Source organism: Trichomycterus rosablanca, chromosome 1 (assembly GCF_030014385.1).
Source record: "Trichomycterus rosablanca isolate fTriRos1 chromosome 1, fTriRos1.hap1, whole genome shotgun sequence".
Classification (NCBI taxonomy): Eukaryota; Metazoa; Chordata; class Actinopteri; order Siluriformes; family Trichomycteridae; genus Trichomycterus; species Trichomycterus rosablanca.
This window is the reverse complement of record NC_085988.1, coordinates 43120570-43147602: the sequence shown is the minus strand read 5'-3', so window position 1 is coordinate 43147602 and position 27033 is coordinate 43120570. Positions and strand designations below refer to the sequence as shown.

The 27033-nt window shown below is 40.6% G+C and overlaps 1 protein-coding gene and 1 long non-coding RNA gene across 2 annotated transcripts in view; one reads left to right on the top strand and one right to left on the bottom strand.

The window, feature by feature from the left end:
• Positions 1-3599, bottom strand: part of LOC134311480 (uncharacterized) — a 43251-nt gene extending 39652 nt beyond the window's left edge. The window contains exon 1 of the long non-coding RNA XR_010011436.1: positions 3345-3599. This is a non-coding gene — a long non-coding RNA (uncharacterized LOC134311480). The remainder of the gene's footprint in view (positions 1-3344) is intronic.
• LOC134311472 (uncharacterized protein K02A2.6-like) overlaps positions 1-26251 on the top strand; it is a 45615-nt gene extending 19364 nt beyond the window's left edge. Inside the window, exons 4-7 of the mRNA XM_062993105.1 lie at positions 11258-11765; positions 20281-20475; positions 20575-20850; positions 20959-26251. Coding sequence (XP_062849175.1) covers positions 22055-25813 — 3759 coding nt within the window. The 5' untranslated portion in view covers positions 11258-11765; positions 20281-20475; positions 20575-20850; positions 20959-22054 and the 3' untranslated portion in view covers positions 25814-26251. The remainder of the gene's footprint in view (positions 1-11257; positions 11766-20280; positions 20476-20574; positions 20851-20958) is intronic.
• Positions 26252-27033: the final 782 nt, after the last annotated feature.

Sequence of the window (27033 nt, the reverse complement as noted above, 5' to 3'; positions counted from 1 at the left end):
TTTTTAATAATTGTAGTAACAGAAATATTAACGGTGTTTTTATATTTCTGTTTATTTTAATTATACTTTTTATACTGAATGACATTGTACTGTATATATGATACTAAATACTTATTATAAACTTATTTTAACAAAAAACAACATATTAGTACAGACCTTGCTTCAAAGCTTATTATTATTTTTAGCAACAAGTTTTCTCATGCAAATATACTTTCTGAAAATGTAAAAAAAAATTTCACTTTCCATAAGCTATACTCAGCTACATACAAACAAGCAGCCCTTTTCCCAATGGAGTTCTAAACCAAACAGGAAGACATGGCTGAAACCTAGTGAGATTTATTTAATTTGCTTTAAGGACATGGTTGAGTCAGGAACTGGCTTTTGCCTGATGTATCTTTAAAGGACCTGAGGTTTTCTTGGCAGTGAAATGAAGAACTGCAAGTTCAGCCAAAACAGACAGTAAAGCAGTGCAGAGAAACATGCCAAAATGCAGAGGCAACTCAGTTCAGGGGCTCATTTTTCCTAAATGATTCACGCTGGAAAGAAAAGCATTCCTCTGTCCTCAGATGAACTCTTTTCTCACTCCACCAGCTCTTACAAGGAAACCGGGGGAGGGGAGGAAAAGGCACTTGCTACACAATCCCTCTTTCTTGTACTGCACATACAGTAAATACACAAACCCTTACAATGCAGAATCTATGCCAAATTGCTGATTTTGGCCAATTACATGGTTTCATAAAATAGACAAGTGAACATTAACACCCCCAAAAAGAATGTATTTATAATAAAAAATTAAATAAATTTGCCATTTAATTACAAAACCTACTGCTGCAACACACTCACAATTATATCCTGTGTAGATATGAATGACCTTTACAACGCTAAATCCACTCTGTCAGTGTTTGGAAGCAGAACAGCAATAAACCAATATATACAACAATTCAACATTGTAAGATACCAAATCTTGCTGGTTCTTACAAGACTAAGAAACAATACATAAGTAAAGAAATTAATAAATGAAAAATGATACAATACCAAAATAAATAAAACACAGTGTCACTGTGTAAAATGACTAGGTAGAAAAAAACCCAGAAAATATGTTACATCTGTTAAATACAGGACAGAATCAGCCATTTTACAAATGATACATTCGTACACTTGTATCAGATTATTGCATTCTTATTTTTAATGGAAATATACATGCATACTCATATTAATGAAATGAGTCAATTCGGAGTATCAGAAAAACAAAGCTACAGATGTTATTTTAATAAAGACTGTCCTTACACAGTAAAGTTCAACTCAAAGGTTAATTATATTTTTAATATTAACATGGAATATGAATTAAACATGTAGGAAATGTGATCTTTAATGTCTGCTTGTCTGTTTGTGACCAGAACAGGGTACGTGTGTCTTCATTTTAATAAATAGGCTGCAATATTGGACAAAAGCAAGCCAAATACATGTATTAGCATGTATAGTAGGGTTCAAAAATAAAATAGAATCAGAATACTTATCAATGTTATTTTCAAAATGCGAATGTAAGCAGGTAAGGGCACTCATGCAGCTTTAAATGCTACTGCTGCTTCATGTAAACCAAAATGTAAGCTGTTTTGGTCAGTTAAAAAATCTGTATTATTTATATTACTTATTATCTAATAAAAAACTGTACATTTGTGGTTTTGTGCTTATGCTTGTGTTTTATGCTCGTTTCTTAAATTGGCAGTAAAGAAATCATGTATGAATGTATTGTTATAACAGGCCTAGCATGTAGAAGTGTGGACTGCACTTTTATTTGTCATGGCAACAGGTTTAAAATCACTGTGCTGTGTTGTGCCAGAAGTAAGACACTCTTCTGACAGTTTTGTACAGGTAATATTAAATTATGGTATATATTATGTACTACATAATAGAATAATAGAGTGTTCTGGTCGAGTTAACTGAATTAGAATAAATGTAACACCGGAGCATACATGAAGACTGATGACTAAATTTAGTTAAATCTAGAACATGCACTGTTTGAAATTTGTGACTATGTCCAAAATCCATATACAGTCTGTTTAAAAAATATAAGGGGGATAGAACTTAAGGGCAATAGATCATGTAAATTCTCTTTTTTTTTTTGTTATGCACATAATTTAAATGAAAAGAATAGCTTATTTGTTCTGTTATTGACAGATTGGTGGCTGTTTTGAAATATTCTGACATTTCTCTAAAAGGAGAAAAATGCATTTGCACTGCTAAACATCATATATCATATAAATATCTTATGTATCTAAATATATTTTAAATATCATATATGTATCCAAACTATTATATTTACATAGAGAAGTTTTAAGCTGACTAAAATCTGTTTGGAATACCTAAGAGGTTTAAGATCACAAAGTGTAAAACATCAAACGTCACATTTAGGCAAAATATTAGATTTGCACAACCAGGGTCTTGCATTGTGACTTTATTGATTCTTCATTTAATAAATACAACATTGTGTAATAATATATACATTACAATACATGTGTTAAATATTTTCTTTTAATAATCTTTTTATCTATTTATTATCAGTTGATTTAATCTTAAATTAATAATCTAAATAAACTGAGTCATGTCTAGAGGATAAGTCCTTTTTTTCAGCTCCTTCTATAGAACCTTTTTTCCTACAAAAGTTTTTTTTGTCATGGTTGTCATAGGCTTGCCTGTTAATGATTTTGGACCTGTTTTTGTGAATATGAAAGAAAATGCAATACAAACGAATTTAACTCTGATAGTCACACAATATACAAAAAGGTCCAAATGTAATGTTTAAGGATTTGGCAGTTACAAGGTACTGCAACCAAGTCTTTTAAAGATGCTTTGTAAGGTTTAGAGGTGCTGCTTATCTTATCAGTTTCCAGATAAATTGCATTTTGCATGTGTAGACAAATTTAGGTAAATAACCTTGCGGCCTTAAATCGTGACATCACACAAGTCAGAAAGACCTGCACCAGATCCAACCTGATATAAGTCATAAGTCATATTAAACATTGAATTAGCATTCTTAACTTTCAAGGGTGACAGGTTTCAGTGCATACATAGAATATTTTAGATTTATGGAAGCTTACTTCACCATGTTACTTTTATTTTAAGAGGCAAAATATGAGACCTACAAACATAAGCCGTTTAATGTTTCAAAGCAATACTTTTAGTTTCATAGCCTTTTTAAAGAGTATTGTCAGGAGTATTGTGTACAGTATGCTATAAGCTAAGTTATGGTCCTTAAAGCAAACATGAAACAATAAACTTTAGCAAAACTACCAAAAACAGACCAACAACAGAAACGAAGAATATGGCATTAGAGTCACACAAACCTAGAGTTGACTGAAGATAAACTTTTTTCGACGAAGGCGTTTTTTTCGAGTCCTTAGCAATACGGTCATTCATGTTGTCAAAAACTTGCATGATAAATTAGCAACTGCGCTGATAAACTGTCGGACAGCAGCCGTCAAATTCTTGTTTACCTTTTCTAAACATGTATATGTATTTCTCTGAGGGTCCAAATTCGGGCTGGAGGCTAGAGGATTGCTATAAACCAATTTCGGCTCGACTAAGGTAGCAGTAATAGAGAAGCGCAGTCAGCGTGTGTGGGAGATTAAGCAGAGTTCAGCGGGTTTATATGTGCGCGTGCAGCACAGAGCGACCGTTACAAATTCAAACGCAGCGCTTATTGCTAACGGCGGTGTGAGTGCGTTTCAAACAACGTAACGTCCAAGAGCAGCACACACTCATCTACACATTTCACCATCGAGCTCGAGTCTGCTACCCTAGTGCTAATGTTCATCATATAACTGATTTATTTAACCTAAAAAAATACCGAGACATCGTAAAAAAGTCTTATATACATTACAGTTTACTATATTACACTTAATTATATATACTACAGTTACACACTTTCTAGACAATAATAACTGAAAGGCCAGGCTGTGGGCAGTTGTTCTGTTTTACCTTTTTTCTTTACAAATATTTACTCAGCAGTAAGCTTTATTATGCAGGACAGTGTTTAAAATCATTTTTGTATTTTAAAAAGTTATGTTGTATTTTGTATTATACAGTTTTTCTAAGGTTTCTTGCAAAAATATGAACAAATGATCAACTTAAAAAGGTACAACAGCATACACCGATCAGCCATAACATTAAAACCACCTCCTTGTTTCTACACTCACTGTCCATTTTATCAGCTCCACTTACCATATAGGAGCACTTTGTAGTTCTACAATTACTAACTGTTATCCATCTGTTTCTCTGCATGCTTTGTTAGCCCCCTTTCATGCTGTTCTTCAATGGTCAGGACTCTCCCATGACTACCACAGAGCAGGTATTATTTGGGTGGTGGATCATTCTCAGCACTGCAGTGACACTGACATGGTGGTGGTGTGTTAGTGTGTGTCGTGCTGGTATGAGTGGATAAGACACAGCAATGCTGATGGAGTTTTTAAACACCTCACTGTCACTGCTGGACTGAAAATAGTCCACCAACAAAAAATATATCCAGCCAACAGCACCCCGTAAGCAGCGTCATGTGACCACTGATGCAGGTCTAGAAGACGACCAACTCAAACAGCAGCAATAGATGAGCGATCGTCTCTGACTTTACATCTACAAGGTGGACCAACTAGGTTGGAGTGTTTAATAGAATGGACAGTGAGTGGACACAGTATTAAAAAATCCAGCAGTGCTGCTGTGTCTGATCCACTCATACCAGCACAACATACACTAACACACCAACACCATGTCATTGTCACTGCAGTGCTGAGAATCATCCACCACCTAAATATTACCTGCTCTGTGGTCGTCCTGTGGGGTCCTGACCATTGGAGAACAGGGTGAAAGCAGGCTAAAAAAGTATGTAGAGAAACAGATGGACTACAGTCAGTAATTGTAGAACTACAAAGTGCTTCTATATGGTAAGTGGAGCTAATAAAGTGGACAGTGAGTGTAGAAACAAGGAGGTAGTTTTAATGTTATGGCTGATCAGTGTATTAGGGCGACTGTTGAAAATTAACTTTTAATTATCAAAAGTTTGCAAATTTGCTTGCAAGTCTGCAAGTTTGTAAGTTTTGATTCCGACAATAAAGTCGAAATGCTTTCAAAAATAAAGTTGTTGAAGTTTTGAGTTCGAATTATAATGGCCACAGCAACCTCATATTAAAATGAGGGACGTTGAGGATTTGGTATAATTATACTTTTATATCGCTTTCAAAATTAAGAAATACATAATCTCCTGGCACATCAGCATCAGTTTGTTGTTAGTGTAAGAAAGCTGTAACTGCTTTGCAAGTAACTGTGTTTATTTAGAAGAAAGAACCAGATATACTTTGAGGAAATTGTCTGTTTTGTTGAAGCAGAACTTGCAGGAAGTACAAGTCCGCGCTTCTCAAAACTGGTAAGCGTGTACGACGCTCATCGTAGCACACATTTGGCCATTATATTTTGACATTATTCTCGAAATCATTTCTGATTCCTTTTTGAAATCAAAACTATGTAATTAAATAAATAAAGAAATAAAAACAACAGTGGTCCTAATACACTTGTAAAAAAGAGATGCCTTTCTTGCATGTTTAAAATCACGTTTCCTTTTAACTTTTAGTTTAGTTTTTTTTAATCTGCTCTTTGGTTTCAATAGTTTACCACACTGAAAGAAAACTAATCAACAAAAATGTCTATATTCAAGTGAACTACATCTAAAATCCTTGCCTCAATGAACATTTCTTGCCACACCTGAAAACAACACTTCAAAAGCGTAGCTCGAACACCTTGATGTATGCTGTGGCACTTTCACTTGCGCTTTTAAGCTTTTTCTTGAAACACAGTTGGTAAAAGATAGCAGCTATCAGGTTGTGTAGCTGCCATGGGGGCCACCCTGTTCTCGAGTTTTTTATTTATTTATTTTTTTCAGTTCCTTGGTTTTTGGCTCCTATAGAGACGATTTGGGCTACAATTTACTATGGATCAAGTAGCTGGAGGAGCTGTACCCAAGCACTCTTGTTTTTTTCTGAAGTCCGTCCCTTTATTTTCAGTGTTTCCTTGCAATCCGGTTGCATGGAGTACAGTGAATTCACTCCAGCTGTACAGTTGACTTTATTAAGTACCACTTTGTTTCTAAATAATTTTCTGTACGTTCATTATTTTGTTCATTTCATAATTCTTTTTCTTTTTAGTCTCTTTTTGTGTGTCTTTTGAGCCAGTCTAAAGCCCCATAACCTAAAAAATTTCATCACAAAATGTCAGATAGAACATGAGATTATTTATCCAAACATAAATTGTCAGAGGACAACAATGCATAAGAAATATTCTTAAGACAAATCAAATCAGAATTAAATACACAGTAAAACAAACAAAAAACGTTGCTCCAATCTTACCAACTGTTCACAATGTCATGACTCGAATTTGCCATTTATATGTGTGGTGAGATGTTGAGCTACACAAAGGCCCCATTTTTAACGTTGACATCTAAATAGAACCTCTGGGGGACAGGATGGGTGTTGTATCGCCTGTAGTCACAGAACTTCAGCCCCCACCCCAACTGGCAGCTTGAGTAGCCAAACCACTTTAGCATTGGTTTTACCCATGGGTCTCAAACAAGGGCAGTGCAGATGCTTCCTGTGGAACAGCGTATATTGGCAGTGGTATATTGATTGTTGGTGTATGGGCTACTACTTTTAATCATATATTTTGTTACAGTATACCTATTACTTTAGATTACTTTGAATTAGATCGCTATTGTTGAGGCCCCTAAAGAAAACTCATGATCAGTTCTCCAGCTTGTGCTGCTCTTACCTGCCATGTAGAATTCATATAGCTTCAGGATGCAGTTAAATCTGTGGTCATGTTTAACCATGGTTGTTGACATAGAAATTGTAGTTTGAGAAACCCAGTGGGAAGATGTCTTGTGGTTTTTGACTGGCTATATATTAGACAAACTTTGACGTGTACTTTAAAATATGTCCAGCAGAACTAATCTACTGTATAGGCATTTTTTGTCTGTGATTAAAAAAAAATTGTATACTCCTTAATCAGCTCATGTTAAATTATTTTGATGCAGTGGTGTACTGTGTTAAGTAACAAGTACTCATGAGCCCATATACAGTATACGGTATATGAATTATTTAGCACAATAACATGAAAGTTTCTTATGCAATGTCGTCTGAGGGTTCAAAGGTCACACACTTTCAACAGTGGTTTCTGGTCTTGCCCTACTCAGACTAAGATTTTTCTGGATTCCCTGAATGTTTCACAGTATTATGTATGGTAGATGGTGAAATGATGGTAAAAACCCTAAATTATTTGCAATCTTGCGTTGAGAAATATTCTTTTTGAACTGATTGACAAGGGGAATGATTTGGAATCCCTAAAAGGCTTTGAGGAGCAAAGATGGACAGAAGATCTTCAGTCAACAAATGCATGAAAAAATTATTAAAATGTTTAAAAATAACATTTCTTAAAGTAAGATTGGAGGACATTTTGTTATCTAGAGTCAATACTATCATTAAATACTTCAGGGAATCATGAGGAATTACTGTGTAAAGGGCATAAGTGCAAGCCTAAGCTGAACTCCCGTGATCTCCGATCCCTGAGACAGCACTTCCTCAAGAACCGCCACTCAACAATAGCTGATATAACTACATGGGCAAAAGATTACTTTGGCAAACCTTTGTCAAGCACTACAATACAGACTTACATTCACAAATGTCATTTAAAAGTAAGAAGCCTTGTGTTAACCATGTCCAAATGCAGTATCAAGTTCTTTGGGCTTGGTGGCAACTGGGATGGACCATCACACATCAGGAATGTGTATTGTTGTCAGATGAATCAGTATTCCAGATCTTTTTTGGAAGAAAAGGTTGCTGTGTGCTCCGGACCAAAGATGAAAAGGACCATCCAGACTGTTATCAGCAACAAATACAAAAGCCAGGGTCTGTCATGGTATGGGGCTGTGCCAGGGTCCCAGCAACATATGCTGCCTTCAAGATGTCATCTTTTCCAATGATGTCCATTCATTTTTTTAACAAGGCAGTGCAAACCACATCCTGCACACATTACAAAGGCATTGCTGTGAAAGAAGAGGGTATGGGTACTGGACTGGCCTGCCTGCAGTCCTGACCTGTCTCAAATTGAGAATGTATTGTGTGATGAATTCTGAAAGGAAACATGCAACAAGGACAACCTTGTATTGCAAACCTTGTTTGCATTAAAATGGTAGCTTGGTATCATCAGTGCCAAAACGTCTTTTAAGTGTTGTGAAAAGAAATGGCAACATTACAAATTTTGGAGATAGATAGATTCTAAATACAACCCCAAATCAGAAAAAGTTGGGACAGTATGGAAAATGCAAATAAAATAAAAAAGCAGTGTTTCTTACATTTACTTTGACTTTTATTTGATTGCAGACAGTCTGAACCCAAGATATTTCATGTTTTGTCTGCTCAACTTTATTTCATTTGTTAATAAACCTCCATTCCTGCATTTTAGGCCCGCAACACATTCCAAAAAGTTGGGACGGGGGCATTTTAGGGCTAGTAATGAGGTGAAAAAATGAAATAATGATGTGATTCCAAAAAGGTGATGTCAACAGGTGATTGTAATCATGGTTTGGTACAAAAGCAGCATCCAGCAAAGGTCGAGTCTTTGATGAGCAAAGATGACCAGAGGATCTCCAGTTTGTCAACAATTGTGTGAGAAAATTATTTAAATGTTTAAAAACAATGTACCTCAAAGAAAGATTGGAAGGAATTTGCATATTTCTCCCTCTACAGTGCATAATATCATTAAACGATTCAAGAAATCGAGAGAAATTTCAGTGCGTAAAGGCCAAGGGCGCAAGCTTAAGCTGAATGCCTGTGATATTCGATCCCTCAGACGGCACTACATCAAGAACCACCACTCAACAATAGCTGATATAACCACATGAGCAAGGGATTACTTTATTAAACCTTTGTCAAGCACTTCAATACAGAGTTACATGCACAAATGCCACTTAAAACTTTACTGTGCATAAAGAAGCCTTATGTTAATCATGTCCAGAAGCAGCTTCGACTTCTCTGGGCTCGGCGGCATCTAGGATGGACCATTACACAGTGAAAATGTGTATTTTGGTCAGATGAATCAGCATTCCAGGTCTTAAAAATTGACACAGTGTGCTCCAGACCAAAGACGAAAAAAGACCATCCAAACTGTTATCAGCAACAAGTCCAAAAGCCAGGGTCTGTCATGGTATGGGGCGGTGTCAGTGCCCTTGGCAAAGGTCATTTACACTTCTGTGATGGCAGCATTAATGCAGAAAAGTACACTGAGATCTTAGAGCAACATAGGCTGCCTACAAGACATCATCTTTTCCAGGGACGTCCATGCATTTTTAAACAAGACAATGCAAAACCACATGCTGCACACATTACAAAGGCATGGCTGCAGAAGAAGAGGGACAGGTACTGGACTGGCCTGCCTGCAGTCCTGAATAGAGAATTTGTGGAGAATTTTGAAACGAAAAATGCGACAAGGTCGACCCTGTACTGTTGCAAATCTTAAGATAAAAATAATAGCTGAAACACTAAATCACTTGTTATCCTTGGTGCCAAAATGTCTTTTAAGTGTGGTGAAAAGGAATTGCAACATTACAAAGTGGTAAATGCTTTACTGTCCCAACTTTTTTTGGAATGTGTTGCAGGCCTGAAATACAGGAATGAATGTTTATTAATAAATGAAATGAAGTTCACTAGACAAAACATGAAATATCTCGGGTTCATACTGTCTGCAATCAAATAAAAGTCAAAGTTAAATGTAAGAAACTGTTTTTTTGATTATTTGCATTTTCCATGCTGTCCCAACTTTTTTCTGATTTGGGGCTGTAGATTCTAAATAGTTTAAACTTTTCCCTGCAAACAGATGTAGGGCAGATTTAATGACTGTTGGCAATTATTCTGCAAGGACATTTCAGGACTTTCAGAGTGCTGCTATAACAGCATTCTTTTTCTTTAACAGATGGATGTAGAGATGTATACTAATAACTCATCATTGTTGATATTAACTTCAAACATTTCCTGTAAGACTGTGCTATGCCACTTGTACACTTTTCCCAAGGTTTTTACACCACTGTTTTGTTCACAATTTTCTGTGTAAACTGTATATATTCCTATGCATATATTTTCATACATCTGTATATCTACTTATCTCTAGTTCACAAAACCACTGCTTCTGGAGCATAAATCTATCCAACATGATTAGAGAACGAAGGAATGACATTCCACACAATAACCTACAAAGCCATTTATCATTTTGAATGGAAACCTGAAGTGGTGAATCATATTGTTCTCATCAGTGTGAAGGGACTGAATTGGGGAAGATGAGTAATGAGTATTGATGCACAAGGAAGGGATGCAATCTAGGGTGCCTAATACAGAACAGTCTAATACAGCACCTGTGTGGTTTTGTGAACAAACTAATAATAACGTACAATCAACTCTAGAATATTTGGTTGCCCTTAATAAAAATGGGTAAAAAAAGCTTGTGATAAAATGTCTGAGGATAATTACTTTAACATCCCACTAAAATATGGAAGAAATGTAACCTTACATTAAGTAAACTATAAAGTAAACTTAATCAAAAAAAATTATTAAAAATAACATTCTAACAACAGTTTGCTTGTCTGTTGGGACAGCAGTGCCATGGCAGGAGATGCTATGTGCTTTAATATACTAATCAAAAAGGCCAGCTCTATCACAGGACTGACTCTGGACTCTCTGGAGAAGGTTGTAAGCAAAATTAGAGGACATTCTGAACAATTCTGCTCGTCCACTTCATGGCATTATGTCCAGAAACACCTTCAACCACATGCTGATTCCACCAATATGATTTAGAAAGCAGTATTGCAAGACATCTCTGCTGTCTGGCTCCACAATTGCTTTAATGTGCATTCTCGTCCACAGCAGCACAGCATTAAAATAGAAAGTATAAACAATAGTACCACAATGGCCACCACACACACATCTCTAATGTAAAAATGTTTAACATTCATGTTAACAGTTTAATGTTATCTTTTGCTATCGTCTTGCTTTGTCTTGGTTTGCCCTTTGCTTTGTATAAATGTGTAAATATGTGTAGTATGTATGAGTGGGTGTAATTTAAGTACATATTGTCATTGATGTTTGTTACTGTAGTTCTTGGCGATATATTAAGTACATCTGTCTGGTTTTTTAAAATGCATTTTCTCCCCATTTTCCTCCCGATTTAGCGCAGTGAATTTGTCTTCTGCTGCTGAGGGATATCCGATTGCATCCGAGGAGAGCACGTCTCTGGACACGCCTCTTCAGACACGAGCACAGCCCTCCTCTTCTTGCCCTTGCATTCTGCACAGGCATCTCTTCAGCCAATCAGGGTCTTTACACAGCGTATGAAGATCCCACCCCACACATAGTCCGGTTCCCACCCTGCAGATACGGTGGCCAATTAGTATCTGCTGCAGGCCCTGCCAATTATGCCAGCAAGATGGCGCCCAGCCGACCGGTGGCAATGTCGAGTTTCGAACAGAGGAGTTTAGAAACTCGGCTCTGGCGTGCTAGCGGAATATCCCGCTGCACCACCTGGGCGCCTTCTGTCTGTCTGTTCGGCTGAACATGCTAGCCCACTAACACTGAGATCCAAGGTTTGAATTTCTGCTTTGCCATTAGCAAGCCACTGGATTTATACACAGACAAGATCTGATGGGGATGAAGGTCTGATGGGGAGATGGCCATTGCAAGGTACAGTTGTCAGTGCGGTCTCAGTGCCAATCCCAAGCCTGGATAAAAATGACGAGAGTTGTTTCCAGAAGCACATCAGGTGTAAAAACTGTGCCAAATCAGTTATGTGGATCAGAATGATCTGCTGTGGCAAAAATTTAGTACAGGTGCAAGTCCATAATGCTTGATAAAGCTGGAGAATCTAGGAGCACTTTTTAAAATTCAGATTATTTCTGTAAGACTCTCTTGTTGGATACTCGACTTCAGCTCACCTCAGGGTTTTAGATCAGGAGATTGGGATAGTCATGGCAAAGCCACATTAAATCATTTTTGCATAGATTGTAGCATTCTCTGCTAGAAGATTATACTAATTTTTAGGATTTTGGCATTAGATTTTTTCATGTAAAATCTTCTGGTACAATAAGACCATAATGCCAAAAAGTATTTTCCACAAACATAAACAAAACTGCCTGTAAAACAATATTTGTAGTGCTTTTACTAAATAAAAAGAAAAACTAAATAAAAAGAAAAACTCTTCTTAATTTGGAAGTACAATAAAAGTACAATAAAATAAAAACCCTAAATCTTATCATATGTGTGGTACAAATAGAAATATCGCTGAAACTGTAACAAAAGTTGTTTACTAAGTTACAAATACCAGATGCAAATGGTATCTGCTAGAAATATCCTACTCATCTATTACTATGAGAATACAGTAATAATTTGGACAAAAGGTTGTTGAACTGCACAAATCAGTACATGGCTACAGTAAACTGGAACACTGTGCTATTGGTGATGACCGGTAGTATAAGTTACGTTGTCTGCTGTCAGTCTGTGGGATAGTCTTAGTATTTAGTACTGTAATTTCCCCGTTAATATGTATAATTAATCTCTTATAATAATGTGTATTTCTCGTTTTAATTTCATATTCTCTAAATTGTAGGGTATATTTTACTATATTTTCATTTAGTCTTCATGTTCTTAATTGCTTATCTCTCTTGTTTTAATTTCATATTCCCTAAATTGTAGGGTATATTTTACTAAAGCAATAAGCCACGAGAGGCCGTGCGTTACTGTGATTTTAGCACGGGGATGACGTTTTTGCTAAAATCATAACAGTAACGCACGGTCTCGAGTGGCTTATTGCTTTTATAAAACGGCGGTAACATAAAATACAATATATACAACAATGTTTAATTCATAAATGTATTTATTGTGTATAAACTTACAATAAAGCATTCTTCCGCGACGCAACGTAGTTCGTTTAACAGTGTTGCTAGGCAACATGAGGGCGAAAATAACATTGGCTGCGTCCGGAATCGCATACTTCCATACTCAATAGTACGCGAAATGAGTACGCGAGAGCGGTTAGTATGTCCGAATACATAGTATACACAAAGAGGTACGCGAGAAGTACCCGAATGACCTACTTATTGGGCAGCCATGTTTGAGTATGCAAGCGATGCACACTCCGTTAATGTATCCCATAATGCAACTGGAGCTGCGTAGGCGTTCGAAGCGTAATAAGAAACAAGAAAGATAGCGGTCCTCTGTTTACAAGTGTAAGTAAGATAAATAAAATAAAACATTTTAAAGACGAATTAATAACAAAAACACAATAAATATCCAAAAGTTTGGCGAGTGGGGTTTGTAATGAGTCTGTAACCATGGTGATATTACGTCATCACGTCCCACGTCATCACTTGACGTTGGAAAGATGGCGGATGTAGTGCGTAGCAGTGTTGTGTGCATACTGCATACTTCTGTACTGGAAGTATGTACTTTTTTACATATATAAAACTATCCGTTTTATAATATATTTTCTTTTAGTCTTCATGTTCTTAATTGCTTATCTCTCTTGTTTTAATTTCATATTCCCTAAATTGTAGGGTATATTTTACTATATTTTCTTTTAGTCTTCATGTTCTTAATTGCTTATCTCTCTTGTTTTAATTTCATATTCCCTAAATTGTAGGGTATATTTTACTATATTTTCTTTTAATTTTTCATGTTCTTAATTTTTTATCTTTCTTTTTTGAATTTCATGTTGTCTTAATTGTAACTAAATGTTTGCAAGAAGTTTTTCTGAGGTTCTAGATCTCAGGAATGTGTCACACTTGAACCCTCTGTGTGCTCCTGTGTGCCACGCCCATCTTCTCCGTGAACACTCTGTCTTCTGCCACACCCCCGTTCCTGATTGGGTCTCTGGGACTAATTAGCTCCAGCTGCCCTCTAATTAAGAGGTGCGCTGGAGCAGAGTTGGGAACTATTTGGTTTGACTTGGCTCTTGTTTGGCTCTTGTTTGGCTCTTGTTTGGCTCTTGTTTGGCTCTTGTTTGGCTCTTGTTTGGCTCTTGTTTGGCTCTTGTTTGGCTCTTGTTTGGCTCTTGTTTGGCTCTTGTTTGGTCATGTTCCTAGCTCTTGTTACTAGCCATGTTCCTAGCTCTTGTTATATTAGCCATGTTTCTAGCTCTTGTTACTAGCCATGTTCCTAGCTCTCGTTACTAGCCATGTTCCTAGCTCTCGTTTCTAGCTCTTGTTACTAGCCATGTTCCTAGCTCTCGTTACTAGCCATGTTTCTAGCTCTTGTTACGCTAGCCCTTAGTTTTGCCAGTTTTGCCTTATTTTGCCATGTTTGTCTTTATTAGCCTTAGTTATGATATGTTTGCCTAGTTTGCCTTGTTTTGCCCTTTGTTATTAATAAATCCTTTGTTCTCTATTACATCTCTGCGTGTGTGTCCGCCCCTTAGCTCGTCCTTAGCCCCCGCGTGACATAGTTCCCCTACAATAAGGACACAGCGAGATGGTTTATGTTCCAGGCTTCCCCGAATTTGACTGAATGAGGTTCCCTCAGACATTCACGCTCAGTAGGCCGGCTCCCTATGATGGAAGTGATCCTTGTGTCGACGGCTTCCTTCTACAGAGCCAGCTCTACCTGCAGCACCTTCTGGACCCCCAGCCAGCTGAATCAGACAAGGTACTGTTCATGATGTCTAAACTGAGGGGTGCTGCTCGTGAATGGGCTAGGCAGCTCTGGTCTGAGAAGGGAGCTGAGCTGAACTCGGTTGAAGTCTTTGAGGGCCTCTTGAGAGCCAAATTCCCAGGGGAGAACCCTTATAAGTTTGGTTTAGGGAAGTTTGCGAAACTTCCCGTACCCATTGGAGACGCTCCACGCAGCAAAGCGCCCACTGCAGCGTATACCCGGCATCCAGTGCCCACTGGGGAAGTTGAATTTCCCCCGGTGCCCACTACTGATGTGGTCCGGGTGCCAGTGCCCGCTACTAATGCTCGTGACCGTCCCACGTTCATGTTAGGAGCTCCTCCTCCACGCAGCTGACTCCCGAAGCCTCTTCGCCAGGCTCCACGCAGCTGACTCCCGAAGCCTCTTCGCCAGGCTCCACGCAGCTGACTCCCGATGCCTCTTCGCCAGGCTCCACGCAGCTGACTCCCGATGCCTCTTCGCCAGGTTCCACGTCTGCACTTCTAGACGGTGTTTCTGTTTCCTCGTTGGCGCTCCCCGATGGCACTTCTGTTCCCGAGTTGGCGCTCCCTGATGGCGCTTCTGTTCCCGAGTTGGCGCCCCCCGATGGTGCTTCTGTTCCCGAGTCGGCGTCCCCCGATGGCACTTCTGTTCTCAAGTTGGCGCCCCCCGATGGCGCTTCTGTTTTCAAGTCGGTGCCCCCGATGGCGCTTCTGTTCTCAGGCCGGCACCTCCAGAGGGTGCTTCTGTTCTCAAGTCGGCACCCCCAGAGGGTGCTTCTGAACTCTCATTGGTGCCCTCCGACGGCACTTCTGAACTTTCGTCGGCACCCCTAGATGGTGTTCCTGGCTCCTCGTCAGCGCCCCCCGACGGCGCTTCTGAACTCTTGTTGCTGCCCTCCGACGGCACTTCTGAACTCTCGTCGGCACCCCTAGATGGTGCTCCTGGCTCCTCGTAACCCCCCCTTCCCCCGACGGCGCTTCTGAACTCTTGTTGCTGCCCTCCGACGGCACTCCTGAACTCTCGTCGGCACCCCTAGATGTTGCTTCTGGCTCCTCGTCAGCGTCCCACGACAGCACTTCTGGTTTCTGGTTGGCACCCCCCGACGGCGCTTATGGATTTTTGTCGGCAGCCTGCATTACAGCACTTATGTCATGCCTGCCTCGGAACATCCTTAATGACTTCAAATTTGCCCCGCAGGGCCCAGGACCTCCTTGTTTTTTGTTTTTTTGGTAAATGCACTCCAGGAGTAGTGCCTTTGGGGGGGCATCTGTCACACTTGAACCCTCTGTGTGCTCCTGTGTGCCACGCCCCTCTTCTCCGTGAACACTCTGTCTTCTGCCACACCCCCGTTCCTGATTGGGTCTCTGGGACTAATTAGCTCCAGCTGCCCTCTATTTAAGAGGTGCGCTGGAGCACAGAGTTGGGAACTATTTGGTTTGACTTTGGCTGGGTTTGGCTATGTTTGGCTCTTATGTCATGTTTCTAGCTCTTGTTATACTAGCCTTGTTACTAGCCATGTTCCTAGCTCTCGTTACTAGCCATGTTCCTAGCTCTCGTTACTAGCCATGTTTCTAGCTGTTGTTACGCTAGCCCTTAGTTTTGCCTTGTTTTGCCATGTTTGTCTTTATTAGCCTTAGTTATGCTATGTTTGCCTAGTTTGCCTTGTTTTGCCCTTTGTTATTAATAAATCCTTTGTTCCCTATTACATCTCTGCATGTGTCCGCCCCTTAGCTCGTCCTTAGCCCCCGCGTGACAAATGTTTTAATGCTTTTAATTAAATGTTTTTTTTCCTTATGTAAAGCACTTTGAATTGCCACTGTGTATGAAAGATGCTATACAAACAAACTTGCCTTGCCTTGCTTATTTCAATTTAAGATGTCAAGAACATACATGGTATTGGACATATGCTCACACTGACCATATGCACAGTATAGAGAGTAGTCAAAAAACATCTAAGGATCACAGCTGGAGAACTGTCATTATTAGTTAAGTCCAGCTAACTACAGACACCACCTACATAACCAGAAATTGTATGGGAAGTGTTGCAAGAAAGCCTGTTTTAATAATTTAATCAACTGTATATTGTAAAATCCCTAAATTGTGCATGAAGTAAAACTGGTCTTTTGGTTTTTTTAAACAACTGAGCCTTGTTAATGTAACTTTTATACCTGATCATGAAAACTTCACCTGTTTTAGACTTTTTTGTTTACATTTCACAGTGTAGCCCAGGTAGGACGTTTTAGAGACAAAGCTAGCAAAGCGAGAGGAAGGGTGAAAGGTGCTGAGAATGGAGCCACCAGACAGAAGGACGAGAGAAAAGCCAAAGAGGAGATTTATGGCTGAGCTGAGGAAGGACATGCATGTGATCGGTGTGACAGAGGAAGCTGTTCAGACAGAGGGCAAGATGGAGACGAATGATATGCTGTGGCGCCCCCTAATGGGAGCAACCGAAAGTAGAGGAGAGGATGAGGACTGTTCCTGATCCTAATTTCCCCAGCGCAAACCTTTTAGAATGTGTTTTAGGCCTTAAATAAAAAGATATTATTAATTATAAAAAATAATTATGGCAACTAAGGGTGGATGTTGAGAATTGTTCTTATACAACCCCAAATCAGAAGAAGTTGACACAGTATGGAAAATGCAAATAAAATAAAAATGCAGGGTTCCTAACATTTACTTTGACTTTTATTTGATTGCAGACAGTTTGAACCCAAAATATTTCATGTTTTGTCTGCTCAACATTTTTTCATTTGTTAATATACCTCCATTCCTGCATTTCAGGTCTGCAACACATTCCAACATTCCAAAGTGGTAAATGCTTTACTGTCCCAACTTTTTTTGGAATGTGTTGCAGGCCTGAAATGCAGGAATGGATGTTTATTAATAAATGAAATAAAGTTGACCAGACAAAACATGAAATATCTCAGGTTCATCCTGTCTGCAATGAAATAAAAGGAAATGTAAGGAACACTGCACTTTTATTTTATTTGTATTTTTCATGCTGTCCCAACCTTTTCTGATTTGGGGTTGTACAAATTATTATATATATTATACTATATTATATTCTTGACACCCTTTCTTTATTGTATGATATATACTACATAGTACACTGCAGAAAATACATTACCTAAAGTACTACAAAATCTGTTAATAGCTGGATGGGCTACTCTAAATTTCATCTACTATATGACTGGATGTATGAATAAATAAGCGAGTGTTTGTATTTCAAATTCAGGACAGGACAGGACAGGTACCTACAGGTTACACATGATTTATCAGTTCAAGTTCAATGTCAAACACTAAACATCAGAGGCAATTTTGTATCTCCAATTTGCCTAACTTACATGTTTTTGGACTGTGTGAGAAAACTGCAGCAGCTGGAGGAAACCATGATATACGAATACGAATCCTTTATTGTCATTGCACATTGTACTTGTACACTTGCACAACAAAATTGGAAATGGAGAGAACATTCAAACTTCACACACACAGTAGGACTGTTGAACCTGAAAATGGAATTTCATTAAAGATCCTGAAAATGTGTGTACATAAATGTGAACAATGCTGTTTATAAAGCTGCAATTAAAGTTACTATAAATTCATACACAGACCAGCAATACACTACATACAGTGTATCACAAAAGTGAGTACACCCCTCACATTTCTGCAAATATTTTATTATATCATTTCATGGGACAACACTATAGAAATAAAACTTGGATATAACTTAGAGTAGTCAGTGTACAACTTGTATAGCAGTGTAGATTTACTGTCTTCTGAAAATAACTCAACACACAGCCATTAATGTCTAAATAGCTGGCAACATAAGTGAATACACCCCACAGTGAACATGTCCAAATTGTGCCCAAAGTGTCAATATTTTGTGTGACCACCATTATTATCCAGCACTGCCTTAACCCTCCTGGGCATGGAATTCACCAGAGCTGCACAGGTTGCTACTGGAATTCTCTTCCACTCCTCCATGATGACATCACGGAGCTGGTGGATGTTAGACACCTTGAACTCCTCCACCTTCCACTTGAGGATGCGCCACAGGTGCTCAATTGGGTTTAGTCCATCACCTTTACCTTCAGCTTCCTCAGCAAGGCAGTTGTCATCTTGGAGGTTGTGTTTGGGGTCGTTATCCTGTTGGAAAACTGCCATGAGGCCCAGTTTTCGAAGGGAGGGGATCATGCTCTGTTTCAGAATGTCACAGTACATGTTGGAATTCATGTTTCCCTCAATGAACTGCAGCTCCCCAGTGCCAGCAACACTCATGCAGCCCAAGACCATGATGCTACCACCACCATGCTTGACTGTAGGCAAGATACAGTTGTCTTGGTACTTCTCACCAGGGTGCAGCCACACATGCTGGACACCATCTGAGCCAAACAAGTTTATCTTGGTCTCGTCAGACCACAGGGCATTCCAGTAATCCATGTTCTTGGACTGCTTGTCTTCAGCAAACTGTTTGCGGGCTTTCTTGTGCGTCAGCTTCCTTCTGGGATGACGACCATGCAGACCGAGTTGATGCAGTGTGCGGCGTATGGTCTGAGCACTGACAGGCTGACCTCCCACGTCTTCAACCTCTGCAGCAATGCTGGCAGCACTCATGTGTCTATTTTTTAAAGCCAACCTCTGGATATGACGCCGAACACGTGGACTCAACTTCTTTGGTCGACCCTGGCGAAGCCTGTTCCGAGTGGAACCTGTCCTGGAAAACCGCTGTATGACCTTGGCCACCATGCTGTAGCTCAGTTTCAGGGTGTTAGCAATCTTCTTATAGCCCAGGCCATCTTTGTGGAGAGCAACAATTCTATTTATCACATCCTCAGAGAGTTCTTTGCCATGAGGTGCCATGTTGAATATCCAGTGGCCAGTATGAGAGAATTGTACCCAAAACACCAAATTTAACAGCCCTGCTCCCCATTTACACCTGGGACCTTGACACATGACACCAGGGAGGGACAACGACACATTTGGGCACAATTTGGACATGTTCACTGTGGGGTGTACTCACTTATGTTGCCAGCTATTTAGACATTAATGGCTGTGTGTTGAGTTATTTTCAGAAGACAGTAAATCTACACTGCTATACAAGCTGTACACTGACTACTCTAAGTTATATCCAAGTTTCATGTCTATAGTGTTGTCCCATGAAAAGATATAATGAAATATTTGCAGAAATGTGAGGGGTGTACTCACTTTTGTGATACACTGTAGCTATTCATTTTATTGCTTCCATTGCCAATAATACTGTAGGTACCTACAGTAACAATTCTATTAAAAACTTCCACCTACAGTCATAAAAATGCTGCTACACAAATATTACAGTTTTTCTCAGTCGATTTGGTTCATTTCTCAGATCAGCTTTTGAAATTCTCAAAACTGTTCATTCAATCTCCACATCTCCTTGTCACTTGTGCACATCATAATATCATTTATCATTGTGTTTTACATTTTGCAAATGCTTTTGTACGTTCATGCAAATGGTCATGTACAACTGTCTGCTGTTTTTTGCATTATCAATTGCTTATGTCATGTTTATCAAAAGGCTGAGGGGACAAAACAGAGGAAGAGGTAGGAGAGTCCATGCCCATAGGTTTGTCCCAGATGAAATAAGGGCAACAATTGTGGACCATGTTTTAAATCATGGCCTTACAATGGCTGAAGCTGGTCACCGGGTGCAGCCGAATATTGGAAGAACAACTGTGTCTTCAATCGTTCAAACGTTTCGTAGAGAAAACAGGTATGTAATTCAGAATTGTGCACTCTGCTGTAATTGACATAAATTCTGAAATGTTATTCAGTCTTATGTTTTGCATTTTTGCATTCTTATACCATATAGGACTGCAAGACTAGCTCATAGGGGTGGCAGAGGTCCCATTTTCACACCTCAACAAGAGGAGGCTATATGTGCTATGGTCATAGCAAATAATGCCATAAGGCTGAGGGAGATCCAGCAAGCCATTACACAGGACAACAATGTTTTTCAAAATATGTAAGCATCTCCACCATTGACCGGGTTCTGAAATGACACCAGATGAGCATGAGACAGCTGTACAAAGTTCCATTTCAAAGAAATGGTAACAGGGTGAAAGAGCTACGGTACCAGTATGTACAGGTAACACCCTTATGCATACTGACACATTTGCTATGGCTGAAATGTATGTAACTGTTTCTTGTCCAAAATGAACATTATATGTACTTCATTACTCCTTTTGTGTTGTAGCGTATCATGGAGCTGGAATCAAGAGAACCACTCCACACTTTTATATACCTGAATGAGGCTGGCTTCAACCTTGCAAAATGCAGAAGGTATGGTCGAAACATCATTGGCCGAAGGGCTACCATTGATGTGCCAGGCCAACGGGGAGGAAACATCACAATGTGTGCTGCTATGTCAGAGAATGGCGTGCTTACACATATTCCCATTATAGGGCCCTATAACACACAGCATCTCGTCACATTCTTGGACACCCTCTACAGGGATCTCATCCCTGATAATGAGAGAGGTGTGATGTAAGAGGATTTGCCCAAATATGTGGTCATTTGGGATAATGTGAGTTTTCACCACTCTAACACCATCAGGCAATGGTTTGCCATTCATCATAGAATGCTGTTGGAATTCCTCCCACCCTACTCCCTATTCCTGAATCCAACTGAGGAGTTCTTCTCAGCCTGGAGATGGAAGGTGTACGATCACCAGTCGTACACCCAGATGAACCTGCTGACTGCCATGGATGCAGCTTGTGAGGATATCACAGCAGATGCCTGCAGAGGCTGGATGAGGCACTCCAGGAGATTCTTTCCACGCTGCATTGCAAGGGAAGATATCCAGTGTGACGTGGATGAAAACATGTGGCCCAACAGAGAGGAGCGTCAGGATGTATAGAAAAGAGAGCACTACAATTCCTTAAGTTGTTGTCTCTGAGAGTGAAAAATGTGTCTGTTTTTATTTAAGTGCCTACTGCGCATGCGGGATAGACCTAAGTTACGTTTGGGGAGCAGTAGAAGCTCCCGGTGTATATTCAATAAAGATTGGGGCTGTGTTAACAAAATGCCTGAGGATTTGGAGTGATTAATTATAGCGGTGAACGCCACATGGTGTCAGAAGAAAAACTTATAACGCTAGTGAGCTGGAGACGAAGTTGGACGTGTGTTTGAGGAGACCGACGCGCGGATTGCAATGGCGAAGTTTATACCGCCGGAGCAGTTTGATTTCTCCAAGCCAGAAGCATGGCCGGACTGGAAACAGAGATTTGCCAGGTATCGAATTGCTTCACGGCTTACGGAGGACGAGGAAACAGAATGCTCTGATTTATTCAATGGGAGCGGAGGCCGAGCACATATTCAAGTCGTTCACGTTTGGTAGCGCGGGAGACGGCGATAAATACGCCAAGGTCATGGCCAAATTTGACGAACATTTTATCCCGAAACGCAACGTTATCTTTGAGCGTGCAAAGTTTCACTCAAGAGTTCAACTTCCCGGTGAAAGTGTGGAAGCATTCGTCAGGCAGCTGTATGAGCTAGCCGAAAATTGTGAGTTTGGGGCACAAAAAGACGAGCAGATGCGAGACCGCTTAGTGATTGGCATCCGTGACAGGCAAGTTTCACAAAAACTGCAAATGAAAAGTGATCTAACGCTGCGGACTGCCATTGAAATGGCCAGGCATTGTGAGCTAATACAATCACAGAACACAGAAGGTGGGAAAGGCCCGGAGCATGTGGATAACATAAAATCAGTCAGAAAGACAGAACAAAAAAGAACAGGCATGTCGGCTAAAATAAACAAAAAGACAATAAGAGGAGCATGCACAAGATGTGGGCGAAATCATGCTGACAGGGAGCAGTGTCCTGCAAAAGGAAAAAAATGCCTGAAGTGTAACAAAACTGGACACTTTGCTTCAGTGTGTTATTCAAAGACAGCTGTGCGGGAGATAACTGAAGCTGATGAGGATGACACTATGTTCTTAGGATCAGTTGAGCTAAAACAAAGCAAAGATGCATTGTTAGCAGAAGATGAGCCACCTTGGCGTACCACTTTAACTTTAGGGGATACGCCAGTCTCATTCAAAATTGACTCCGGCGCCGACACTTCAGTAATGTCCGAGGCCACCTATGAAACATTACGGAGCAAGCCCAAACTCAGTGCTGTAAAGAACACTATACAGAGTCCTGGTGGCGTCGTGGCCACAAGAGGGCAGTTTTTAGCCAAAATTAAAGCTCGTGTCAATGGCCAACTCCAAAACTGCTGCTTTCGGGTAGTAGTGGTTAAGACCAATGGAGAAAACCTCCTTAGCCGAACAGTGGCAACAAAACTGGGCTTAATTAAGCGCATTGATGAGATCAGTACATTTAGTGGCCTGGGCACATTAAAAGGAGAACCAGTGAAAATCACTCTGAAAGATGGTGCACAGCCATACAGTATAGCTACGCCACGTCGGGTTCCCATCCCCCTACTCCCCAAAGTTGAAGAGGAGCTAAAGAGAATGGAGGCAATGGGCATAATAGAGGAAGTGACTGAGCCAACTGAATGGTGCGCGCCCATGGTACCAGTAATGAAAAAGAATGGAAAAATAAGAGTTTGCGTAGATTTGAAAAGACTTAACGAGAATGTGAAACGTGAGAAGTTCATTTTGCCTACCTTGGATGATATATTGCCCAAGCTAGCAAAGGGTACTGTGTTCTCCAGCTTGGATGCCGAGAGCGGATTTTGGCAAATCACTCTAGAAGAAAACAGTGCTCGTCTGACCACCTTTATTACACCCCTAGGAAGGTACTGTTTCAAGAGGCTGCCCTTTGGTATCACCTCGGCTCCTGAAATTTTTCAAAGGAAGATGTCGGAGCTGCTGCGTGGGCATGACGGGACAGTCGTCTTTATGGACGATATTTTAGTGACTGGAGAAACGCAGGAAATTCACGACCAGAGACTAAAGCAGGTCATGGAGACCATAAAAGCTGCAGGCCTGAGGCTCAACAAGGATAAATGTCGGCTCAGTCAGCCAGAACTGAACTTTCTAGGACAGGTTGTGACCAAAGATGGTATAACCCCCAACCCAGAGAGGGTTAAAGCCATAACAGCAATGGAACCACCCCAGAACGTGAGTGAGTTGAGACGGCTGCTTGGAATGGTGAACTACATTGGGCGTTATTTACCAAACCTCTCCACCGTGCTGCAATCGCTCAATGAACTGCTCAAGTCTGAGCGTGATTGGTGTTGGGGACCTCTGCAAGATAGAGCATTCACAGAAGTGAAACAGCTCATTTCGTCAGCACCCGTCTTAGGGTTCTTTGATCCAGCAAAGCCAACTGTCGTTAGCGCAGATGCTAGCAGTTATGGGCTTGGAGGAGTACTCTTGCAGAGCCATGATGGAGCACTGAAGCCTGTTGCGTTTTGCTCGCGTACTTTGACTAAAGCCGAAAAGAGATACGCGCAGATTGAAAAAGAGTGCCTCGCAGGAGTGTGGGCCTCTGAGCGTTTCTACCAGTATCTTTGTGGTTTAGAGAGTTACAGGCTGCTCACAGACCACAAGCCACTGGTAACTCTCATCAACTCAAAAGACCTTGACACCACACCTATACGATGTCAGCGCCTGCTCATCAGGTTAATGAAGTTTAATCCAGTCGCAGAATATGTTCCCGGCAAACACCTAGTCGTCGCCGATGCCCTGTCTAGGCAACCCTTGGGAGACACCGCTCCAGCTGACCTAGAAGCAGAGGTGAAAGCATACGTGGATTCAGTGGAGGATGACCACAGAGTAAGGAAGCCAACCATTGAACAGATAAAAGACGAAACAAGAAAAGATGGTGAACTCCAGTGTGCCCTCAAGTATGTCCACAATGGATGGCCGGAACACCTGAAGAGCATCGCTGTGCAAGCGCACGCATACTTCAAAGATCGTGGTTCACTCAGTGAGGCCAATGGATTGCTGCGACGTGGCAAACAAATAGTGATCCCTAAAAGTATGCGAGAACATATGTTGCAGAAGATTCATGAGGGCCATCAAGGCCTTACCAAGTGCCGAGAGCGATATAGGGGTGCTGTGTGGTGGCCTGGCATCGCTGGAAAGGTGAAAAATCTTGTGTTGTCATGTGAACATTGCAAAATCCACAGGCCAAGCCAGCACAGAGAACCATTGATTACCACACCGTTGCCAGATCTCCCATGGCAAAAGCTAGCTGCCGACCTGTGTGAACACAAAGGTCATCATTACTTAATTGTGATAGACTACTTCTCCAGATGGCTCGAGATTTTAAATCTGCCAAAGACAAATTCGGACACTGTCATACAGAAGCTGAAAAGCATCTTCACACGCTTTGGAACTCCAGAGGAGCTTATGACAGATAACGGCCCTCAATTCTCAGCCGATCAGTTCAGACGTTTCGCAGCTGAGTACAACTTTCAACACGTCACGTCAAGCCCTCATTTTCCCCAGTCAAACGGCGCGGCTGAACGAGCTGTAAAGACTGCAAAGTGGATCTTAAAGCAAGCCGACCCTCACCTAGCTCTTCTGAGTTATCGCTCAACCCCAACAGAGCCAACGAGGGAAAGCCCCGCCAAGTTGTTGATGGGTCGAGAAATTCGCACAACGCTCCCAGTTCTGAAAGAGAGACTGCAGCCAATGTGGCCTAATCTAGAGACTGTTAGAGCAAATGATGCGAAAGCAAAACTGAGCTACGAAAAGTACTACAACCGCATGTACTCTACCCAACCTCTTCCACCACTGACCATAGGTGATAAAGTTAGACTAAAGATTGATGGGGAAAAGGCTTGGACAACTACAGCGACTGTGCAACGCCGGGAAACTGCGCCACGCTCTTTTACACTGGAGACTGAGCGAGGCGACACACCCCGGAGGAACCGGCGCCACATCCAGCTGGTGAACCAGGAGTCGTCCTCACCTCCAAAGATGGAAACTTCTCCACCGAACGATCAGCATGTGCAGAGTGTGCCAGCAAGGCAGGACTTTAGCGCCACTAGAGCTTATGTTCCTGCTGATACCCCTGGACCCCCTCAACTCTCTGCTCAAGTCGTCACCAGGTTTGGGAGGACTGTTAAACCTAACCACAAGTATGCTAGTTAGATGAGATGGTGGACTTAAAGGGCAGAATAACCCCTGTCCCATCTCAAGGGATTGTGGTAGTCCACCCACACCCTTAGTCAGTTACTTGTTTGTGTGTTAAAAAAAAAAAAAAAAAAAGAATACATTGTAAGGTATGGAAAAGACACACTGGGACAGTTTTTTTTTGTGTTGTTGCTCGAGACGTAGTAGATTCTGTTCGACGAGTAATACCTAACGGACGCAGGTAGTGTTTGGACTTTAAAGGGTTGATGTTGTTTTGTATACCCATACTAACAAAAAAAAAAAAAGAGAAAGGGGGGAGATGTCACGGAGAGTGAAAAATGTGTCTGTTTTTATTTAAGTGCCTACTGCGCATGCGGGATAGACCTAAGTTACGTTTGGGGAGCAGTAGAAGCTCCCGGTGTATATTCAATAAAGATTGGGGCTGTGTTAACAAAATGCTTGAGGATTTGGAGTGATTAATTATAGCGGTGAACGCCACAGTCTCAGGTTGTTTTGAATGTTTAGAGTAAGTTTCTAATTTTGTAGTTTTTCCTTTGTGTTATAGAGTGCTGCCAAACAGTTGTCTGTCTTTCCTGAATTTCTATCAGATTTTTTGCAGTGCGAACAATACAGTAAAAGAATATTACTGTATAAATTTGATTCCAGTCCAATTTCTTGCTGTCAGTCTGCTACATACAGTCATGTGTAACTTTGTGTTCTGTGTAAGTTTGTATTTTGTGTGTAACACAAACCGTTTCAATTGATATGCCACAGAATGTGCAGCGTTCTTGTAATCAAAAGCTTAGCTAGTTTCCATCAGAATATACTTACAGTGTACACTGTTGCACTGACAACATGACTAAGTATTTTGACTGCCTTGTTCATAGGCAATGACACACAGACTAGACATTCTGATGGCACTGACAAGTTGATTGACATAAATATTTGCTTTTGAGGCAAAAACAAAGAATTCTGAGCGAGGTTCGTGCTTTTGCAGGTATTTCATTGAGTTTTGCTGTTTGCACTAACTGTTTTGAGAAACGCACTTGTTGTGATGCCAATCGACTGAGAAAAACTGTAAGTAACGGGTTAAATCAGGGGAACTAAAGCGTAGTCATGATCACGTGATTGCCGGTGTACCAGGACATTGTGCAGTATTATAAGCACTAGATTATTATTAAAGAGTGCCATCTAGTGGTAACTAATGTTAATGTCTTCTTTTGACCTTCAGCAAAGCC